This window comes from Hippocampus zosterae, chromosome 1 (assembly GCF_025434085.1).
Source record: "Hippocampus zosterae strain Florida chromosome 1, ASM2543408v3, whole genome shotgun sequence".
Classification (NCBI taxonomy): Eukaryota; Metazoa; Chordata; class Actinopteri; order Syngnathiformes; family Syngnathidae; genus Hippocampus; species Hippocampus zosterae.
The window spans coordinates 9,763,565-9,780,869 of record NC_067451.1 but is presented as its reverse complement, the minus strand read 5'-3'; the positions used below and the strand labels follow the sequence as shown (position 1 = coordinate 9,780,869).

The window sequence follows — 17,305 nt, the reverse complement described above, 5'->3', positions numbered from 1 at the left end:
TGCCGTCTGGCCCGCAGGTTGGGCGCAATGGAATACGTGTTGCATTGACTGAGGTCTCGTCGACTGGTGAGTGATGTTTCATAGAGTACTGCTTCCCTCTAGTGGCTAAATGAGTAATAGCATTCACTAAATGAGTAATAGCATTTAGACACTAGAGGGCATCACTCACGAGTTAACAAGACATCACTCCGTGTTTATATTGACTGATGTGTCATATTTCAAATGATCCTTGCAGTTGTGGATATGTGTATTGGTGGTTCATTTCCCTGTTGTTCGAGTCAAAGGTTTTGTGACTATTGAAAAGTCATGGTGATACATTTTATGTTTCAAATCAATCAATTTGCACTCAGGAGACTTCTGTTTAAGAAAAAGTCAAGCGAATAAGCAGTTGCATGTGATATACCTGTTTCAAATGAACCAAAAGAAATTCTTAAGATTGTTGAAATTAAAATAAAAATGGAAATGTGAAACAGACTGGCTTACTAAAATTTGTTGAACAATATTGTTGTTCAATGTAAAGAATGTCAGCCAAGGTCGCCCCCCCCCCCCCCGACATTTTACCACATAAAATCTGGCCCCCTTGGCAAAAAGTTTGGACACCCCTGGGGTACTGGAACGGATTAATAGCATTTCAATTCATTCCAATGGGGCAAATTGATTTGATACACTAGGAACAGGAGTTACAATTTTGTCATGGAATGAGTTCAACATGTCAATTCAAGTAGCACAGTCATTGTCGTCATGCGCGTTTGCCGACTGTGTAGGCGTTTGCCACTACTCTGCGTCCAAGCTGTCTGCATCAGTCCCCATCTGGCTCGCTCCCTCCTTTTGAAGTCGTCTTCGCAGTGTTGAAGGCGAGCGCAGTGATGAAAGATTTCTCCGCCAGTCTGTCGCTTAAAAGTAGATGAGCGCCGGGAGGCACACGGTGGCTGTTGCTCGCTTTACCAGGAAAATGAGGTGACGCGGGTGCGAGTGCGCAGAACAAAAATGTGCGTTTGGCGAAAGGTGATCTGAGCAAACGTGCACTGTGCAAAACGCATGTCTGCCCAGACGAGTTGCATTTTGTTCTCGAAGCAGCTTTTTGTTTTTAATCTTCGGTCGCCTCCCCTTCTAACCCTCCTTGGCTTTCTTCACCTTGTTTGCGACTACCCATCGTTGACAGGGGAAGTGCACAGATGTAGGAGCCATGTCCGCTGTGAGGCCAATTCAAACAAATGAGAAAAATAAAAAGGAGCTGGAGACAAAAAAAAAAAGACAGTTTTGGCTCTCGAGAGCAATTACAGGGCAGACTGAAATTAGCTCAGATGACGAAGGACAAATTCGTCTGGGAAAGGAGTGGAAGCACAAAGGCACTCGAAAGTATGAAAGTCTACAGGGAGCTGAGGGAAAATACTGAAAAGTGTATCCAGAGGTTAGCAGGCACGACCGATTCGAAATGGTAGCTGCTGTTGTGGAAAAGAAAAGCATAACGTTATCCGAGAGAGAACGCATATGACAAATGTAAGATGAAAAGTGTATTGAAAATTTGCATTTGAAACGGAGAGCGAGCTCGATGAAACAGACGGGGTTGATGAGAGTTGATGTTTATACGTTTCACAATACTTCTAAGAGGGGGGGAAAAAAACATCACGCTAGCGCGGGTAAAGCCCGTGTTTGGACTGGCTCCACCCTTAAGATCAATGACTTTTCTTTTCGTGCTGCTTTTTTTTTCTGCGAAAAAGAATCCACAAAAAAGCGCAATTTGAGACCCTTGCTGCCTTTTTCCTCTGCCATGTTTATTTACTCGGAAGTCACATTTAATCTTGAGTGATTTTGCAAGATTTTCTGTCCGACATGAGAATATCCGTGAATGGATTGGTCCGTATGTGATGTGTTGATCTTGCGCTGTGACCGCAGATTAAACAAACCCGTGATTTATTATTATTTTTTTCTCATCGCGTGTGGGATCTCTCGGAATTTGGAAGTCGGGCGAAAATTTTCTAATCTTGCCGTGTGAACACGACTGAACCTTCAAAGGTGCACAAGTGTCAAACTCTAGGCCTAGGGGCCAGTTCTGGCTCCTCAGGCACTTTTGCTCGGCCACCATATGGTATGATTAACCCTTTCAGAGACAGCTGTTACTACAGTGGACTGCTTATCATGTTATCAGCTTACAGTGTGCATGAAAGCATTAAGAATAACTTATCAGCCATGTGCCCTGTGTAGCCAAGGCAGATCTCGCAACTGGAGTGATGAAGTTACACACATTTGAATTCGCGTGCGCATGTCATCTTATGGCAGCCTCATAGTGAATCCTTGTGTCACCCTGGCGACCCCACTGAACACGTTTTGGTTCTGCCCCTGCCTCTGAAGTGGATAAATCGCTGCAGAAGCTCAAAATGAATTCCCCTTGTTGCGGCCGTGTGTGTTAATCTGTCTAAATATGTGCTATGTGCAGCAGTGAGACAATAAAGGCCCGTATTGTGACAAATGGCCCCAGTTGAACCTAATGGGACCATTAAAGTCTTGAAGAGGTGCCGGCAGTGCACTCAGGTCTGTGCGTGAGAACAACACTTGACACCGATCGCGTCAAGACTTTTGTTTGCAGCCTTTAGCATAAAGGCGCAAGCACGCCAGCACGCTCGTGGATTCCAAGAGGATTCGCCGGCATAATTGTGATGAATGGCGGCTTTTTGTTAGCGTGACATTTTGCTGGGGAAAACACAGCTGGCTTTTTCTGGCATGTTGTATTTAAATGCCATCAATTCACTCTCTCCTGAGTGTATGCTCTTGTGTTCATGCGCGTCGCCGTATGCACGTGCGTGTGTGTCTTTCTCTGTCTGTGTTCATCATGTCTGTCCATGTTTGTGTCTTTGTTTGTTACGTTTGTCTTGTGTTTGTGTGTTTGACAGAGTTGCTGTAAATTTGCATGAGCGCGTCTGTCAATATGTTCGTGTGTGTGTGTGTGTGTGTGCGATCACATTTTCTTGTTTGCTTGTGTGCATATGTGCATCTACCTGCGTTTTCATGTGTGATCCATGCATGCCTTCCATTTTGTTGTTTACCTGTGTGCATGAGTTTGTGTCCATATGTGACCGTGTATGCGGCAACCACATGTGCAAAAGTGTGTCGGACTTTTGGCTGCTGTGCGCGTGCGTGCACATCCATGTCCATGTGTGTGCCTGTTTGTCTGTGTACCCGCGTGTGTCAGCATCTGTGTTCATGTGTCTTTGTCCGTTCGTGCGAGTCCAGGTATCCCGTATCTACGTGTGTGTAGGTGTTTGTGTGCGCCATCAAATGGAGTTTGATTGACTTTATAATAGAGCTCAGGATGTGCAAGTCAGTAGGCCGTTATCGGTCTTGAAGGTTGTGTTGGCCTTGAATTACTCTCCAGTGCCTCCTGTATTTGCGGGGATGACAGGTTGTCAATATGTGCCCACATCATGCTTCACGAGGTGCCAAGGCGAGCATGAAAAAAAATGTCATTTTTGTCATGTTTCATTCCGTCTTGGAGGCGTGGAGTACATAATGGCAATGAACTTCTTAACCACAGACAATCTTCCCCCGTCTGGGCCCGCTTCACTGTACTGATGTTGGTGTACGTACGCCTACTGCTGTGAGCCATAATGCTCTGTGAAGCAAAAATTACAACCCCGCAATTGAGTCATGATTGTGAGTGAGTGACACCTCCCCCAAAAAGGTTTATAATTGCCTATAGATATCAGCAAAGCATTTCTGGAAAGCCTCAACAGCAAGATGACCCCAAAGCAACACTTATGTCTATTTGCCAATCATTATGTAGCTGTAAACTGAAATGCAACAAACTAAGTCCAAATATTAAAATAATAATAATAATAATAAATAAGCCCATTGTGATTACGTTGCAGTCAATGAAGCATAACAGTCTATCTTGTGAATTAGTAAATACTGTACTTAATTCAAAGCCGTTTAATGACTGTTGCTTAATAGATTTATGGCTTCATGTTCCAACCAAAATTTGAGATACGAGCAAGTTTAAGATACATTGTGACTTCAGTGAACCAAAAAAGGAGCAAATAACTCATTCACCTCCGTGGGCCTTTCTGTTCGTCAACTGGAATCAAACCGTTCCTGGCACCAACTTGTTTTTTCAACAAGTAGGCGCAGAAAACGGTCTTGCCGAGCTTATCTATGGAACTCAGATTTGTAAACCACTCTAATGACTAACAGATCCCAATAGATGGCAGTGTTGCATCACTTATCATAAATGATAATTTACCCATTACAAAGCCCTTTCTCTATGTTTTTGTTGTTTTATAGTTTGCTGTGTCACAAAAGCAAAACATATTTGCGTCAAGTTCAATGTTCTGCTTGACATGTTTTTCACAAGAAGCAATTTTTTTGCCTCTTTTTGGTCAGAAACCACTTTTTTTTCCTTTGTGAAACCACAATGTTGTAATATTCAGGTACTGAAGAACGGAAAATGCAAAGTAACAAAGTAACTTTTCTCTGGCGACAAAGACAAATCTACTCATTTTTACATTCACTCCCAAAGACGTATATAGATGTCTTTTCAGACGCCACACATTTAATCCCAGCTCTCATTTTGTATTGACTGTACTTGAAAAATTGTTTTTTTCTAACTCACCCTTGAAAAAAGGTTTTTTTCTAACTCACCCTTGAAAAAAGGGTATTTTCAAGTACAGTCAATACAAAATGAGGAGCTGGGATTAAATGTGTGGCGTCTGAAAACACATCTAAATACGTCTTTGGGAGTGAATGAGTTAAATGTGTTTCGGGGTTTATCTTTTCATCGAACATAATTTGTGGGTCTAAATGCTCTAAAATGGCCGGCAATATGGGGAACCGCTTTGGAACCGGCTTGCAAGTGAATGAGTCGAGGTAGGAAAATGCCCTTGCATGTGGGCAAGGAGAGCCCGATTCCCAGCCAGTTTCCAAAATTATTCATGTTTCCAAAATCCCTCATTTTAAATTGCGAGGGAAATTTATCATAAATGCTCAGCCTTGTATCAAGCTCGTCGAACCTCCTTACAATGCGCCTCGAGGGACATAACAAATCTCTACGTTATAATGGTAGTTCGATGTAACCATTTCCAATAAAATGAACGCCAACTACAAGGTTTAATACAGTATGAACATTTATAGATGTAAAAACATGAACGTGTCATACAGTATAAACATGTCAATTACAAATACGTGTATACAGTTTGAAGAAAAATGTGATTTTAAAAGACAAAACAAAACATTCAGTCAGCAAATGAAAAGTGCTTTCTCCAGTTCAGGATGTGCCGCACTCCGAAGCCATTTACGATCATCTTTTCATCTTTTCTGCCATGATTTTGCTGCCATTACGAAGGATTGTCAAAATCGTCGCCTTTGCCGGCTGAGCTTTGTCTGGTGGACTCCCTTTCGAAAGTGAGAGACAGCTTCAGCCTTGTTTTCATACCATGTGATCAGGACCGCGCCACTTTTCTGAAAGTACAGCATTGTACGAGTCAATCAGTAGCGTTGCTTTGCAATAGAGTGGAGTGCAGCGCTTTACATTTTGGTCATAAGCAAGGTCGTGGCGGTTGATGGCTTCCCACCATTCATTGTAAACGTTGGTCTTTTCACTATTTTGTGGGACAAATCTGGTCATTATGCTGAAGTCGACGTTCTAAAAATGTTCGTTGTGAGCAAAATCGTCAAATGGAATATGAATGATGTGAAATTGGGACTTTGAAATGAGAACATTTATAGGGGTGAAAACGTTTTAAACGGTGTATGTTGAAAAAGAGGTTTGACTGGATCTCGCTTTCGCTTTGAAATCTCACTGATAAATTCTGAGCGACCTTATTGTCAACAAGCACTTCCCGATGACCTGAACTGACTTGCAATAAAACTATCTTACAAATATCGCAAACAAGCTCATTTTGCGTGAGTTAGAAAAGAAAAAAAAGGGAGGGGGAGTTTCTAAAGAGTCGTTGTGCGTGGATAGCATGAGAAGTCACGTCTTAAATGATAGTAATTTCTGCAGTGTGATTGTTAGCCGATCAATCAAGCACGCTGATGCTCCAAACCACTCACAGGTAGAAACAAAATGAGAGCATTCTGCCGTTTGCCAAAGAGCTTCATTTACTTTGTTAATCTGAACAATACAAAGTGATATAGCAAAACACGGTTACAGGCTATTCCCCGCAAAGATTGAATGTGATTTTGAGTTGGACAAATAAGTTAATTGAAGCGGTTTTATCCTTTCCCTACACAATTACTTTCTTCGGACTGTGAATGCACAACAGTCTAAAACGCATTCAAAGTTTGAAAACTGGGATGCAGAGAAAATCAAATCCTAGTGACATAATTGCCTGAGTCGTTTTAAAATTGCTATCGGCGCATCAATAAAAAGTTCCAATTTGCTTGTTCCAATTTTTTTTGTGTGTGGATTCTCCACCATTAGTTCATCCTAATCGATAGTTTGAATTAAAGCAATTCAACTCTTTGTCACTAAGTTTTCTTTTGATTGTATTCTGAAAACGTTGGGGCTAGAGGGGTGGATTTAGGCAATTATCCGATGAGGCTAACTATCGTCACTGTCAGGCCGAACCCGTGTATTTCCACAATAACTACTTTTCAGAGAATTTTAAAAAGCCATCTTGTTTGAGTTCCCCCAATGACCACATTGTTCAATTGATTTAATATGCTAGAAAATCCATCCAGTCGCGACCCATTTTTAGCAAAATGGCCTCAGTCAAATATATCGAACCAAGCTCGTTTCACTCATAACTGTCTTATCAAAAAAACATCTCGACCGGGGGTGTCAAACTTCTTTTTTGTCGTGGACCGTTTTGTATTTACGGCTTCTCTCGGAGGGCTGTTGTGACGGCGAAACCAAATAAATTTTAATCATCTCATCGTGTCATCACATATATACACAAACATAAACAAATTGATGCATTACTAGTTTTGAAATCATAAGTCAAGGATAATATTTCATTACTGTTCGTTACAAAAAAAGGTAGTTAAAAAATCTTTTAAAGTCTCAACTTTATATTTTTTTTATTACACATTAGAATTTGAAATTTTGGTTCAGATTTTAGCAAGATGTATGGAAGTTCGCACTCATGGTTTGCTTTTGCGGCCCACAGAAAATGATGTGGTGGGCCAAATCTGGCCCCCAGGACTTGAGTTTGACACCTATGATTGAGACTTCCAAGTCTTGTCGCAGCGTGAGGGACAGACCTATGGTATCTATTTGTGTGTGTGTGTGGGAGAGGGGGGTCATAATTGGACATACAAGGTTTCGGGGCGACGATTTACAGAGACATGAGCACGAGATGATGTCAACATACATTCTTGGAACAATCTTGTCAAAATGAAGTAGATTCATTGTTGATCCCGAGAACCAAACAAACACAGTGATCCAAGTGTGCATCAATCCAAGCTTCAGAGCACCGCATCCATTGTGTCTATCTGTTTGGCTTGTCAGGGTTTTGGCCGTGGCTGTGCATATGCACATTTTTACATTTGTGCGCACATGGGAGGGCATTTAGAGTTCAGGGGAGATGAAAGAGGGGGCCAAGGGTGACCCTTCATGTCCCGGGCTCACATGGGAAAGCGTGTGGCTTTGCGAGCGAGACAGTGTGTGAATGTGAGCCGAGGAAGTTTTCCCTTGAGGCTGGCCATCTCCCTGCTCAGAGTCCTGACTCTGCAGGGTCGATTCTTCGGCTTGACCTCCAGGCGGTGCCCCGCCGCCCCCTGGACCGCGCTCCTGGTTGTGCCTCTCCCAGGCCGAGCTCAGCTTCACCACCAACGCCAGCAGGTTCTTGCCCAGGAACACCGTAGAGACCCGGGGGTCCCTGTACCACAACATACCTGCGCCCCTCAGGCCCAGGGTGAAGATGTTGATGGTGACCAGGCTGAGCCAAGGGTACAAAGCCTCCTTGCGGGGGCCCCTCTGTCCCGGAAGGCCCGTGGCCCCCAGTTCCGTGAGGGCCACGCACGGTAGCAAAAGCAGGAGAGTGTAGCAGTAAAAGAAAACCAAGCCCTCGGCCCAGATGGGCAGCCCTTGCTCTGGTCCCGCCGCCCCTCCTTGGGCCTCCCACAACCCGGCCTGCAGATCCAAAACATCCAGCAGGTCCACCACCACCCACAGCAGGCGACCCCGCACTTCCTGCTTCCTGCGCTGAGGCGTCATGTAGTCGGCGCCCGTGAGGATCAGGAAGAGTGACGGCAGGCAAATGGACAGCAGGAGCGTCAGGACCTTCCTGGCCAGCGGGTCAGGCGGCCGGCGCTCCTGCCTGTAGTTGTGGCAGACGAAAAAGAGCTTGAGCTGGAGCAGCGACAGGAACAGGAACCAGAGAGCGTTGGCGAAGCCGCGGCGGGGCGACCGCGCCTCCGACACTACCCCTGCCGACACGAAGCGCAGCGCCAGCAGGAAGCCCGCGTCGCCCAGCAACACGGCCACGCATTGCCACACGCTGGGCCCTGGCAGCCCGCGAGCTCCCAGCATGCTTTGCTCCAGCAGGTAGAGGTCCACCACCGCCATTGTGCTCACCGTGACCAGGGTGGAGACGCACACCTGGGGCGTGGGCACCATGCCTGGGAAGACACATTTAAGATCATTTTAGTTAAACTTCTGTGACAGATCCCACACGTGAAAAAAAATTTTGGTCACACTTTGTGTGGTCTGCGCCGATTATCTCAACACAGAACACCACAAACAGAGATTCTGTTCCACCACCAAGCTCAAAACAAAGTCGTCCAAGGAATACATCTCACACGAAAAGTAAGAACAACAGATACTTCCGGATACGCATCGATGTTTAAAAAAATTAAATAAAAGGACCACAGGGAGCAGGGTTGTAAAAGACAAAAACACTTGCTTTGGAAAATATTTCTTACTGTCTGGAGGATCCACTTTCGTACAAAAAAAGGACATCCGGTAATACTTTTTTTGCAGCCATTTCCTCGTTCCTCAGTCATGCTGTTTCTTTGATTGGCTACATTCGATTCCACACTTCACAGAATCATAAACTCTGGGAGATGTCGGCATTACCCCACACACACATTTTTTGGTCAGAAATAGTGAACATGTTTAATATTTAAAGACGAGTACGCACATAAAGACAATCTTTTTTGGGTGGGGGCTGTATTTTGCCCCTTCTCAACAAAGGATATCAAATGTTTTATAAGCTTACTCTGTAAGATTCTCTTTCGGTCTGAGGTATGTTAAGAGTCTATTAATCCAGATAATAGGGTTCAAAATGAGTCAGGCTTAAATATGAAATGTGCTGAACATTTCCGCTCAAAAATGTTTGTGTTTGGGGAAAGCCGCCCTCTCGCCGTGTTAATGACTATGTGAAATGTGACGTAGCGAACGGAACGTAGCCAATCAGAGAAGCGCCGCTTTGTGTTTGTTGCTTTGACTATTTGACCCGTTCAACAGTCACTTTTAGCATTTGTCATGAGTTAGTATTAAGCACATTATGTATGAGTGTGTATGGATTCATCGATTCAAATCCAAAGAGCAAAAGAGAACAGAGCTGCTTGTTCCGGTGGTCAACAATCTTGCCTAAGCTCGCGCTTTTCATCTTGGGCCAAAATTTACTGCTGTGTAGATGGTTTCATTGCTTCTTCTCTGAGATATTGCGAGCACTCTGAGCTGTTGTTTGACCTGCAGTTTGCTCTTACTGTCTTCCAAATGGATTCACTTAACTGTGTCGATGCTTCTGTTGTTATCATAGCTTCGGCTCATATTTTGCCAGCGGTGGTTTAGACCAAAGTACAAATAAAATCGTTACTGTATGTGTACTTTACAGTACACAAGTAAAGATGTGTACTTGAATATTTGTTTTTCTGATGACTTTTGTCTGCTACAATTGAAAGCAGACTTCAGTACTGTTCTACACCTCACTTAGTCAAAATTTCCTTGTTAGTGTTTTTCAGTCTCTGCGGCTGATGATGTGAGGTCTGAACAATGTAAATTGAGAGCAATTTGACTGATTGAGTTCATTTGTGTAAGTGTAACAGTCCAGAGGTACTGGGTTTGATTCCAGCTGTGTGGAGTTTGCATGTTCTCCCCGTGCCTTTGTGGGTTTTCTTCGGGTATTCCGGTTTCCTCCCACATTCCAAAAACATGCGTGGCAGGCTGTTTGAACACTCTAAATTGTCCCTAGGCGTGAGTGAGCACGGATGGTTTTTTGTCTCTGTGTGCCCTGCAATTGGCTGGTAACCGGTTCAGGGTGTCCCCCACCTACTGCCCGAAGACAGCTGGGATAGGCTCCAGCACACACGCGACCCTTGTGAGGATAAGCAGATTTGAAAATGGATGGATGGATCGATTTAAGTACATTAATATTTTCAGTACAGAAGTATAGCGTTACTCAGTCTGTACTTTTTTACCAAAACTTAAGGACCTCTACTTTGACCAGGCTGTTTTTTTACACAAGAATCTGTGTACTTCTACTCGAATACAGAGTGTGGTGACTTTTCTGCTGCCATCCAGAACCACTCTCGTTCCAAACGAACAGCGACAAATGACTTTTGACGTCCTTCGCGGACATGCCGCTGCTCGCAGCTTAGGCGCAGAATAAACCTCACTATTGATTGCAGAATGAGTAATGATCATTGGCTTTACAGTGAGATCTACCCGCACGCGTCTTTATCACACGGCGCGACACCGACTACTGCGCTGTCACCCGAGGGTGTTAACCCTTCAACGCTGATTGATAAGATTACAATGCCGAATGGCTAGCCGCTCGCACGTGTTGGGAAGGAGACGGTAGAGCGTGATGCAGCCAGCTGCAGCCAGTGAGATTGCAAGCCTCCGAGTAACCACGCTAACATGAGTACAGTCGACTCACGTTTATTGTGGAGGTACGTACCCGAAACCACCATGATTTGTGAAAATTTGAGAGATGGAGAGAGAGAGAGAGACCATATTGAAAAAAAAAATGTTTTCATCGTTTCAGCTTTCCACATGCCTTTGACACATTTAAAAGGGAGTGTGGGACTGTGCCCTGGCCTGACTACCAAAAATCCATGAGTTACTGATGGGCCGCTCAAAAAGGTTTATTGTGTACTGTAGTTGCCTGTAGATGCCACAAGGTGACTACTGAGGACCGCTTTTGCCTAACTGAAGCTTCCCAAATCTTTTCAATTGAACGTTGGCATGAAGATGCCTCAGCAAAACTGCTGATTACAAATCCAGCAACAAAATAGGTGAACCCCTCACCGAAAAATGGAAAATAAATTCCCCTCAAAAATAATCTGAAAATTTGCGGAGGCTCACTGCATTCCTTATCGCCTTTTGTCATTCTCTCACGGTCAAGAAATTGGGAGTGTAACATGTCCATTACTTTCAGGAAATGAAAAGAATACTCGCTGGCAAAGTCCTCTAAATAAGAGGAAAAGCTATTTAATTGTCACTCCTGGTTAAAGATTTTCTATAAAACCGTCACATAAAACAAAATGAAGCATTCTATTTTCAAAATGTCGACCAAACCCTTTAATTCTGTCGAATGAAAGCCAACTACAGTGATCCCTCGCTACTTCGCGGTTCGTTTCTCGCGGGTTCATTGCATCGCGGATTTTTTCAAACATATTAAAAATAAAAATCTTATTTTATTTTTTTACATTTACATGGAGTACAGTCCTGTATATGTTGCTCTATGTGACTCGCTGTTGTTTTGCAGCTTCTCGTTGAGCGTTTGCGGACTTAAAAAAAAAAGATTACATATTAAATATATATATTTATTACCTGTTTATGTTAATTGGACGCTACTTCGCGGATTTTCGTTTATTGCGGGTGGTTTTGGTCCCCATTTCCCGCGATAAATGAGGGATTACTGTACTTTAATGCTGACAGATAATGCAGAATGCTGTCGATTAGGCTTTGGGGAAATTACTATAGATGTTAATTCTAAACCTTCAACCAGCAGCAACACATCCATATAGAGCATTTAACAATACTTAGCTGTAGAAACAGCTACTATTACTGCAGCTTAGTCGGGGACCTTCTGTGCCTCTTCTAGTTGTTAACTCATTCAGTGCCACGGTTTATATTCATCAGCTGTCATCCAACCGGCCGTTGCCACTAAGGCATATATTCATCAAGTACATTATTCAATGGGTCGCTGCGGAGAAGGATCTCGCCCAACTTGAAATTCAGCTTTGTAAACAATTGTAATGCCGAACTGATCCCTGAAGATGGCGGCCTTGTCACTTTTGACTTGAGATCGGCACGACTTTTAAGTAGAAGATAAAGATTAAGTTAAGAGAATCTTTGTCTCATCAATCAATCCGCAATTTGCAGCGGCAACATTTTGAAAGAAGGAAAGTAGAAAAACAAAGTATTTACATGCACAAAAATAAATGTAGTTAAATAAAATAAAAGGACGAAATGAAACTGAAATTGGGCCTAGAATTTCAGCTTGTCATGTTGGATACGAAGGAGAGAAATGGCAACTTGTTGGAAGTCGGACAATTTTAGACATCTCACACTCCACCAGAGTATGGATTTGTATTGTACTCTGAGTTGCTTAAATATAGTGAGGGCATGAGAGGTCAACTATGACACAGTGGGTTTCACTGCATTCATATTTTACAGTGGTGGATGCTCGCTCGCTGGCCTTTGCCGTCTCCTCTGCGCCATTTGACAAATTGAATATAACTGAGAAACTCCACTGAGTTAAAAAAAAAAAAGGAGGTTCGAGATCCTCTGCGTGTGAGTATGAAAATTAGCATATGACTCCAAGTGAACGATGAATAGGCCTCTTGGCTTTCTGCCCAATAAAGTATTACTGCATGATGTTAATAGTTCATAAATAATCTCCAAGGGAGAGGGGGTTGGGGAAAAAAGACACCAACGCAGATAGAAAGTGACTTCCATGTGCTTAAATGAAGGCGCCTTTTTCAGCTTGGCGCGGATGAATGTGAATATATTCATCTCAGGCGGCGATGGAATGCATCGCAGATTTTTTGGGGGGGTGAGTCGTGTGACTCAAAGCGAGGAGAAGCGTTTAATCTTCTCGTAGGCCGTCTGTGCGGACGACACGCGCGGATCACGCCGCCGTTTTCCTCATATCTGATTGTCTTCAAGCCCTTTTGTTTCATCACCCTCAGAAACTTGATTATCGCCAGCCTCAAATCGGATGTATTTGAAATGTTGCCCTCTGGGCGTGCAAACCTGATAATCTGCAAGATGGCAGGCGGAGGTTTTGTGTTGTTTTTGTTGCGTTGCCTCTTCAGTTATTCAGAAATCTCCCACATGACTGACGGTGTTTGTATTGAGGTGCCGCATCAACGCTGTGCACTTTGTTGTGTGTTGTGTTGTGATGGCCCACCTGTCCACCGCGCTCATCAATCACGAGCCAATTCATCACAGGCGACCCCTCCTCCTTGTCTGCTCGGTGACAGCACCATTGACAAGGTGAGGCAACCAATTTTGCTTTAAGCATGAGTAATGGCGTTGAGGCCGATTTGAGGTGGGAAATGGGAGGGCGGGTGATGATTGGGCTCTTGTTGCTCTTTTCTCTTGCAACCACAAAAGAGACATTTTCCTGCATTTTCCTACGTTTCGCATAATTCATGAACTGCAGTTGCATACATCATCCATTTTCTACCGCTTATCCCCGGGGCCGGGTCGCGGGGGGGCCACAGCTTTTGCAGGGAGGCCCAGACTTCCCTCTCCCCAGCCACTTCTTCCAGCTCTTCCTGGGGAATCCTGAGGCGTTCCCAGGCCAACTGGGTGACAATGTCTTCAGCGTGTCCTGGTTCATCCCCAGGGTCTCCTGCCAGCAGGAAATGCCCGGAAGACCTCACCAGGGAGGCGTGCAGCAGACATCCTAATCAGATGCCCGAGCCACTTCATCTGGCTCCTCTCGATCTGGAGGAGAAGCGGCTCGACTCTGAGCCCCTCCCGGATGACCAAGCCTCTCACCTTATCTCTAAGGGAGAGCCCCGACACCCTGCAGAGAAAAGTCATATCGGGGGATTTCGTTCTTTCGGTCACAACCCATAGCTCGTGACTATCGGTGAGGGTTGGAATCTAGATTGACCGGTAAATTGAGAGTTTCGCCTTTTGGCTCAGCTCCTTCTTCACCGATACAAAGTCCCTGAACTGCAGTTCCATTCATCCATTTTCTAAAGTGTTGATCTTTAATACGGTAACAAATGAGGAGCCTATCCCGCCTGACTAGATATATATGTACAGCGCCCTCCAGAATCAGTGGCACCTCTGGTTAAGATGTGTGAAAATCTGGAATGTGTGAGGTTTTTTTGGAAGAAGCATATTCTCAGACTGAAAATTGTAGAAGAGCTTCACCAGACACAGAATCAAGCTCTTGCCATGGCCTTCTCAGTCCCCAGACCTCAACCCCATCAAAACCCTGTGGAGAGGGCTAAAGAGAAGAGTGTAGAGGAGAGGACTGGATAAGTTTGAAAGATTGTGCAAACTTAAGAGGAATGGTTGAAGATGCCTCTTTCTGCATTCTCCCATCTTGTGAAACAATATAGGAGAAGTTTAGGTGCTATTTCGTTGGAAGATTGGGAGTTGTACAAAAACAAAATTAGTCCAGTCTTCAGGGGGAGAAAAACAATACAATACAATACATGCTGATTTATATAGCGCTTTCACAACAGCGGCAGCTGTAACAAAGCTAAAGAACTCATCTTAACCAGGAGTGCCAAAAGTTATGGAGGGCAATGTTCCAACATTGGCCCTTCAAAACACGATACAAATAATAAAATATTCATACATTATTTCTATAGTGTCAAGATAAGTTGAGAACTTGAGAAGTGCAGTCGATATCTTTGTTTAATTGGAACATGCAAAGTGGAAGTGATAAAGCCACACATTTTGTTTGCATGATTGTTGCCATCTGATTTATGACTGCTTACGCCACACTTGTTTGGTAGCAGAATGTATAATAAATCAGATATTGTTTATTTTAATAGTTTCATTTATTGGTTGTTTACCTATATTACCGAAGACAGCTGGGATAGGCTCCAGCACCCCCGGCGACCCTTGTGAGAATACGCAGATCAGAAAATGGATGGATGGCTAGTTTGATCAAAGTCGCACTTTAGTGCAATCTTGTTCTTCGTATATCAGAACTGTGTTGAAGTGGATTGAGGAGTTTTATTTGGGCAAAAGTAGGACCTGTACGAGCAATCTTGTGGCATCTTAGTGCCAAGGAATGATATTGAAGCGTTTCATGCTGCGGAACGATGTTGAAATGGATTGAGGAGTTTCATTCAGACAAAAGTAGCGATTTGGCGCACTCTTGTGCCATTATGGTACCAAGGAACGGTGTTCATTTCAGTTGAGCAATTTCATTTTGACAAAAGTATTAATTTGGCGCCATCCTGTGGCATCCTGTTGCCAAGGAATTATGGAGAATTGGTTTGAGAAGTTTCATTTGCAAAAGTAGTGCTTCGGTACAATCTTCTGGCCTGGTCCTGGTGCCAAGGAGTAATGTTGACGTGTGTTGATGAGTTTTACTTTGATAAAAGTATTACCTCGGCATTGTTTTTGTGGCATTCTCTTGTCAAAAACTATATTGAAGTGAATTGATGAACTTTATTTTGCTTTGCTACCATCTTGTAAGCAATCACAACCAGCTTTAGGGAAGAGTGCCAATTACTTGCACATTTTTCGCTTTTCACAGCGGGCCTCGATCGGTCCCTTTCCTCCACGAGGTGAACTGGCGAATGCGGAACCACAAATATACAGGGATTCACTGCAAGGGTTTTTTTTTTTTTTTTTTTTAGCCTTGGCGGAGGTCAGTTTCATTCTTGGCTTCTATGTTGTGCACTCCACACAGACTAGATTGTTCTTCACTTTCTGGGACAATGTGTGTCACGTTGCAAACTAATTCATTAGCGCCCAAGCAGGAGGTTAATCCTTGACGAGACATCACTTCCATCAATCCCGCTTGCACGCGAGTACAAAACGTCTGTTGACTTCTCAGGTCCCTTTGGGGAACTGTTTGGAGCACTTAACATGTAAAATGTGCTCCCCCCCCCCCCCCCCACTCCTCCCCCATTTTATCACGATCACCAATTGAGCAATGTCTTAATGACACCTGTTTCAAGCGCGCCCCGGCCATTAGCAGAAAACAGCCTTGCGTGGCTGATAGTAAAGTGGAAAAAGAATGAATTACCCGAATCATTCGCCTTTGCACCCCGTTGCTCACTCCGATGCTCCGGGGCTTGATTTATAGCAGTCCGCGGCGGCGGCGGCTCGTCCGGAGAGCAGAGGCGCGCCGTCCGTGACCAAAAAAAAGTGTCTTTTTGTTTATTGTTGCCGATAAACCCGTTGATGGAGGCTCACGGTCCGGGCTGTATGTCGAGCCTGGCGGTGAGATTGTGCCACAAACGAGTGGAGTTTATCACAAGAAGAAGAAGAAGAAGAGGAAGAGAAAGAGCGAGAGGAGCAGCTCCCCCGTTGCAGATCCGGCATGGCAGATGGTTCTGCGGGGAATCCGGGAGGAGACTGATCCGATCACCACGCTGCAGTGTCGCTTCGCCAAGTGGGCCAGTGAAGCCGAGCGGAGCCGCCGAGCGAGATGTGTCCGAAGTGGAGCAGAATGAAAGGAAGGAATAGAAGAAAGGGGAGCGGAGCCTCGGCGGCGATGCGCAACGCCTCCCACAATGAAAAAAAAAAGAAACGCGAAGGGGGTGAAAAAAAGAGAGTGATGTGCACAGCGCGTGAGTTTGGCCCCGGCACGATGTTCATTTGTAAGCGGGTTACGTGCTCCGCTGAAGACCTCCCACCCGAGCTTGCCCCCTCATCCCCCTCTCCCTCCTCCACCTCAGCTGTGGGAAGTTGACACCGAGGAGCCGTGCGGAAACCCGTTTTTCACCCTAATCACACGTGGTGGGCTTTATGACTGCTGAGGCACTGACGTTAGAGTCACTTTTACAAATTTACATCTTGAGCCAAACAGCGGTGGAGGAGCTCCCTTTAACTCATTCGCTGCCAACAGTTTTCAGAGCATTTTGATAGATTTTTACCAAGAGCCACAGAGTATTGTTGGCTATGACTACATTTCCAGTACAGTATTGGTCAAAAGTTTGGGACTGCTTTCAAATTCAGATGATCTCAAACACATCAAGAGGTCAAGACGTTCAAGCGGTGAACTCTTGAGAACGCACGGCTGGGATGTGAATGTCATTCTGGGTCATGAAGCATCAACCACGTCATAAAGCAGACTGAGAAACTAACCCAAATGTGCAAAGCTCTGTTTTCTGCCACTTTGAAGAAACCATATTGTAAACCACATTCTCAAACAGATTTTTAGTTTCCAAACAATTAATCAATCTTTTTCTTTATCATTTGGATTAC

At 44.4% G+C, this 17,305-nt stretch overlaps 2 protein-coding genes across 3 annotated transcripts in view; one reads left to right on the top strand and one right to left on the bottom strand.

Moving 5' to 3' along the window:
• Positions 1 to 17,305, top strand: part of mrpl11 (mitochondrial ribosomal protein L11) — a 62,840-nt gene that overhangs the window by 25,507 nt on the left and 20,028 nt on the right. The gene's annotated exons all lie outside the window — the stretch shown is intronic.
• tmem265 (transmembrane protein 265) lies at positions 4,662 to 16,893 on the bottom strand. 2 transcript variants are annotated; one of them, XR_007963287.1, is made up of 3 exons: positions 16,122 to 16,893; positions 7,308 to 8,556; positions 4,662 to 5,451 (listed from the first exon to the last, which is right to left on the bottom strand). XR_007963287.1 is itself a non-coding variant. In XM_052071324.1 (2 exons), exon 2 carries the CDS (start codon positions 8,552 to 8,554, stop codon positions 7,505 to 7,507), a length of 1,050 nt encoding a protein of 349 aa, XP_051927284.1. In that variant the 5' UTR covers positions 8,555 to 8,556; positions 16,122 to 16,893; the 3' UTR covers positions 4,662 to 7,504. The 2 variants fall into 2 exon arrangements, 1 of the variants encoding a protein (XP_051927284.1); XM_052071324.1 differs by having other exon boundaries at positions 4,662 to 8,556.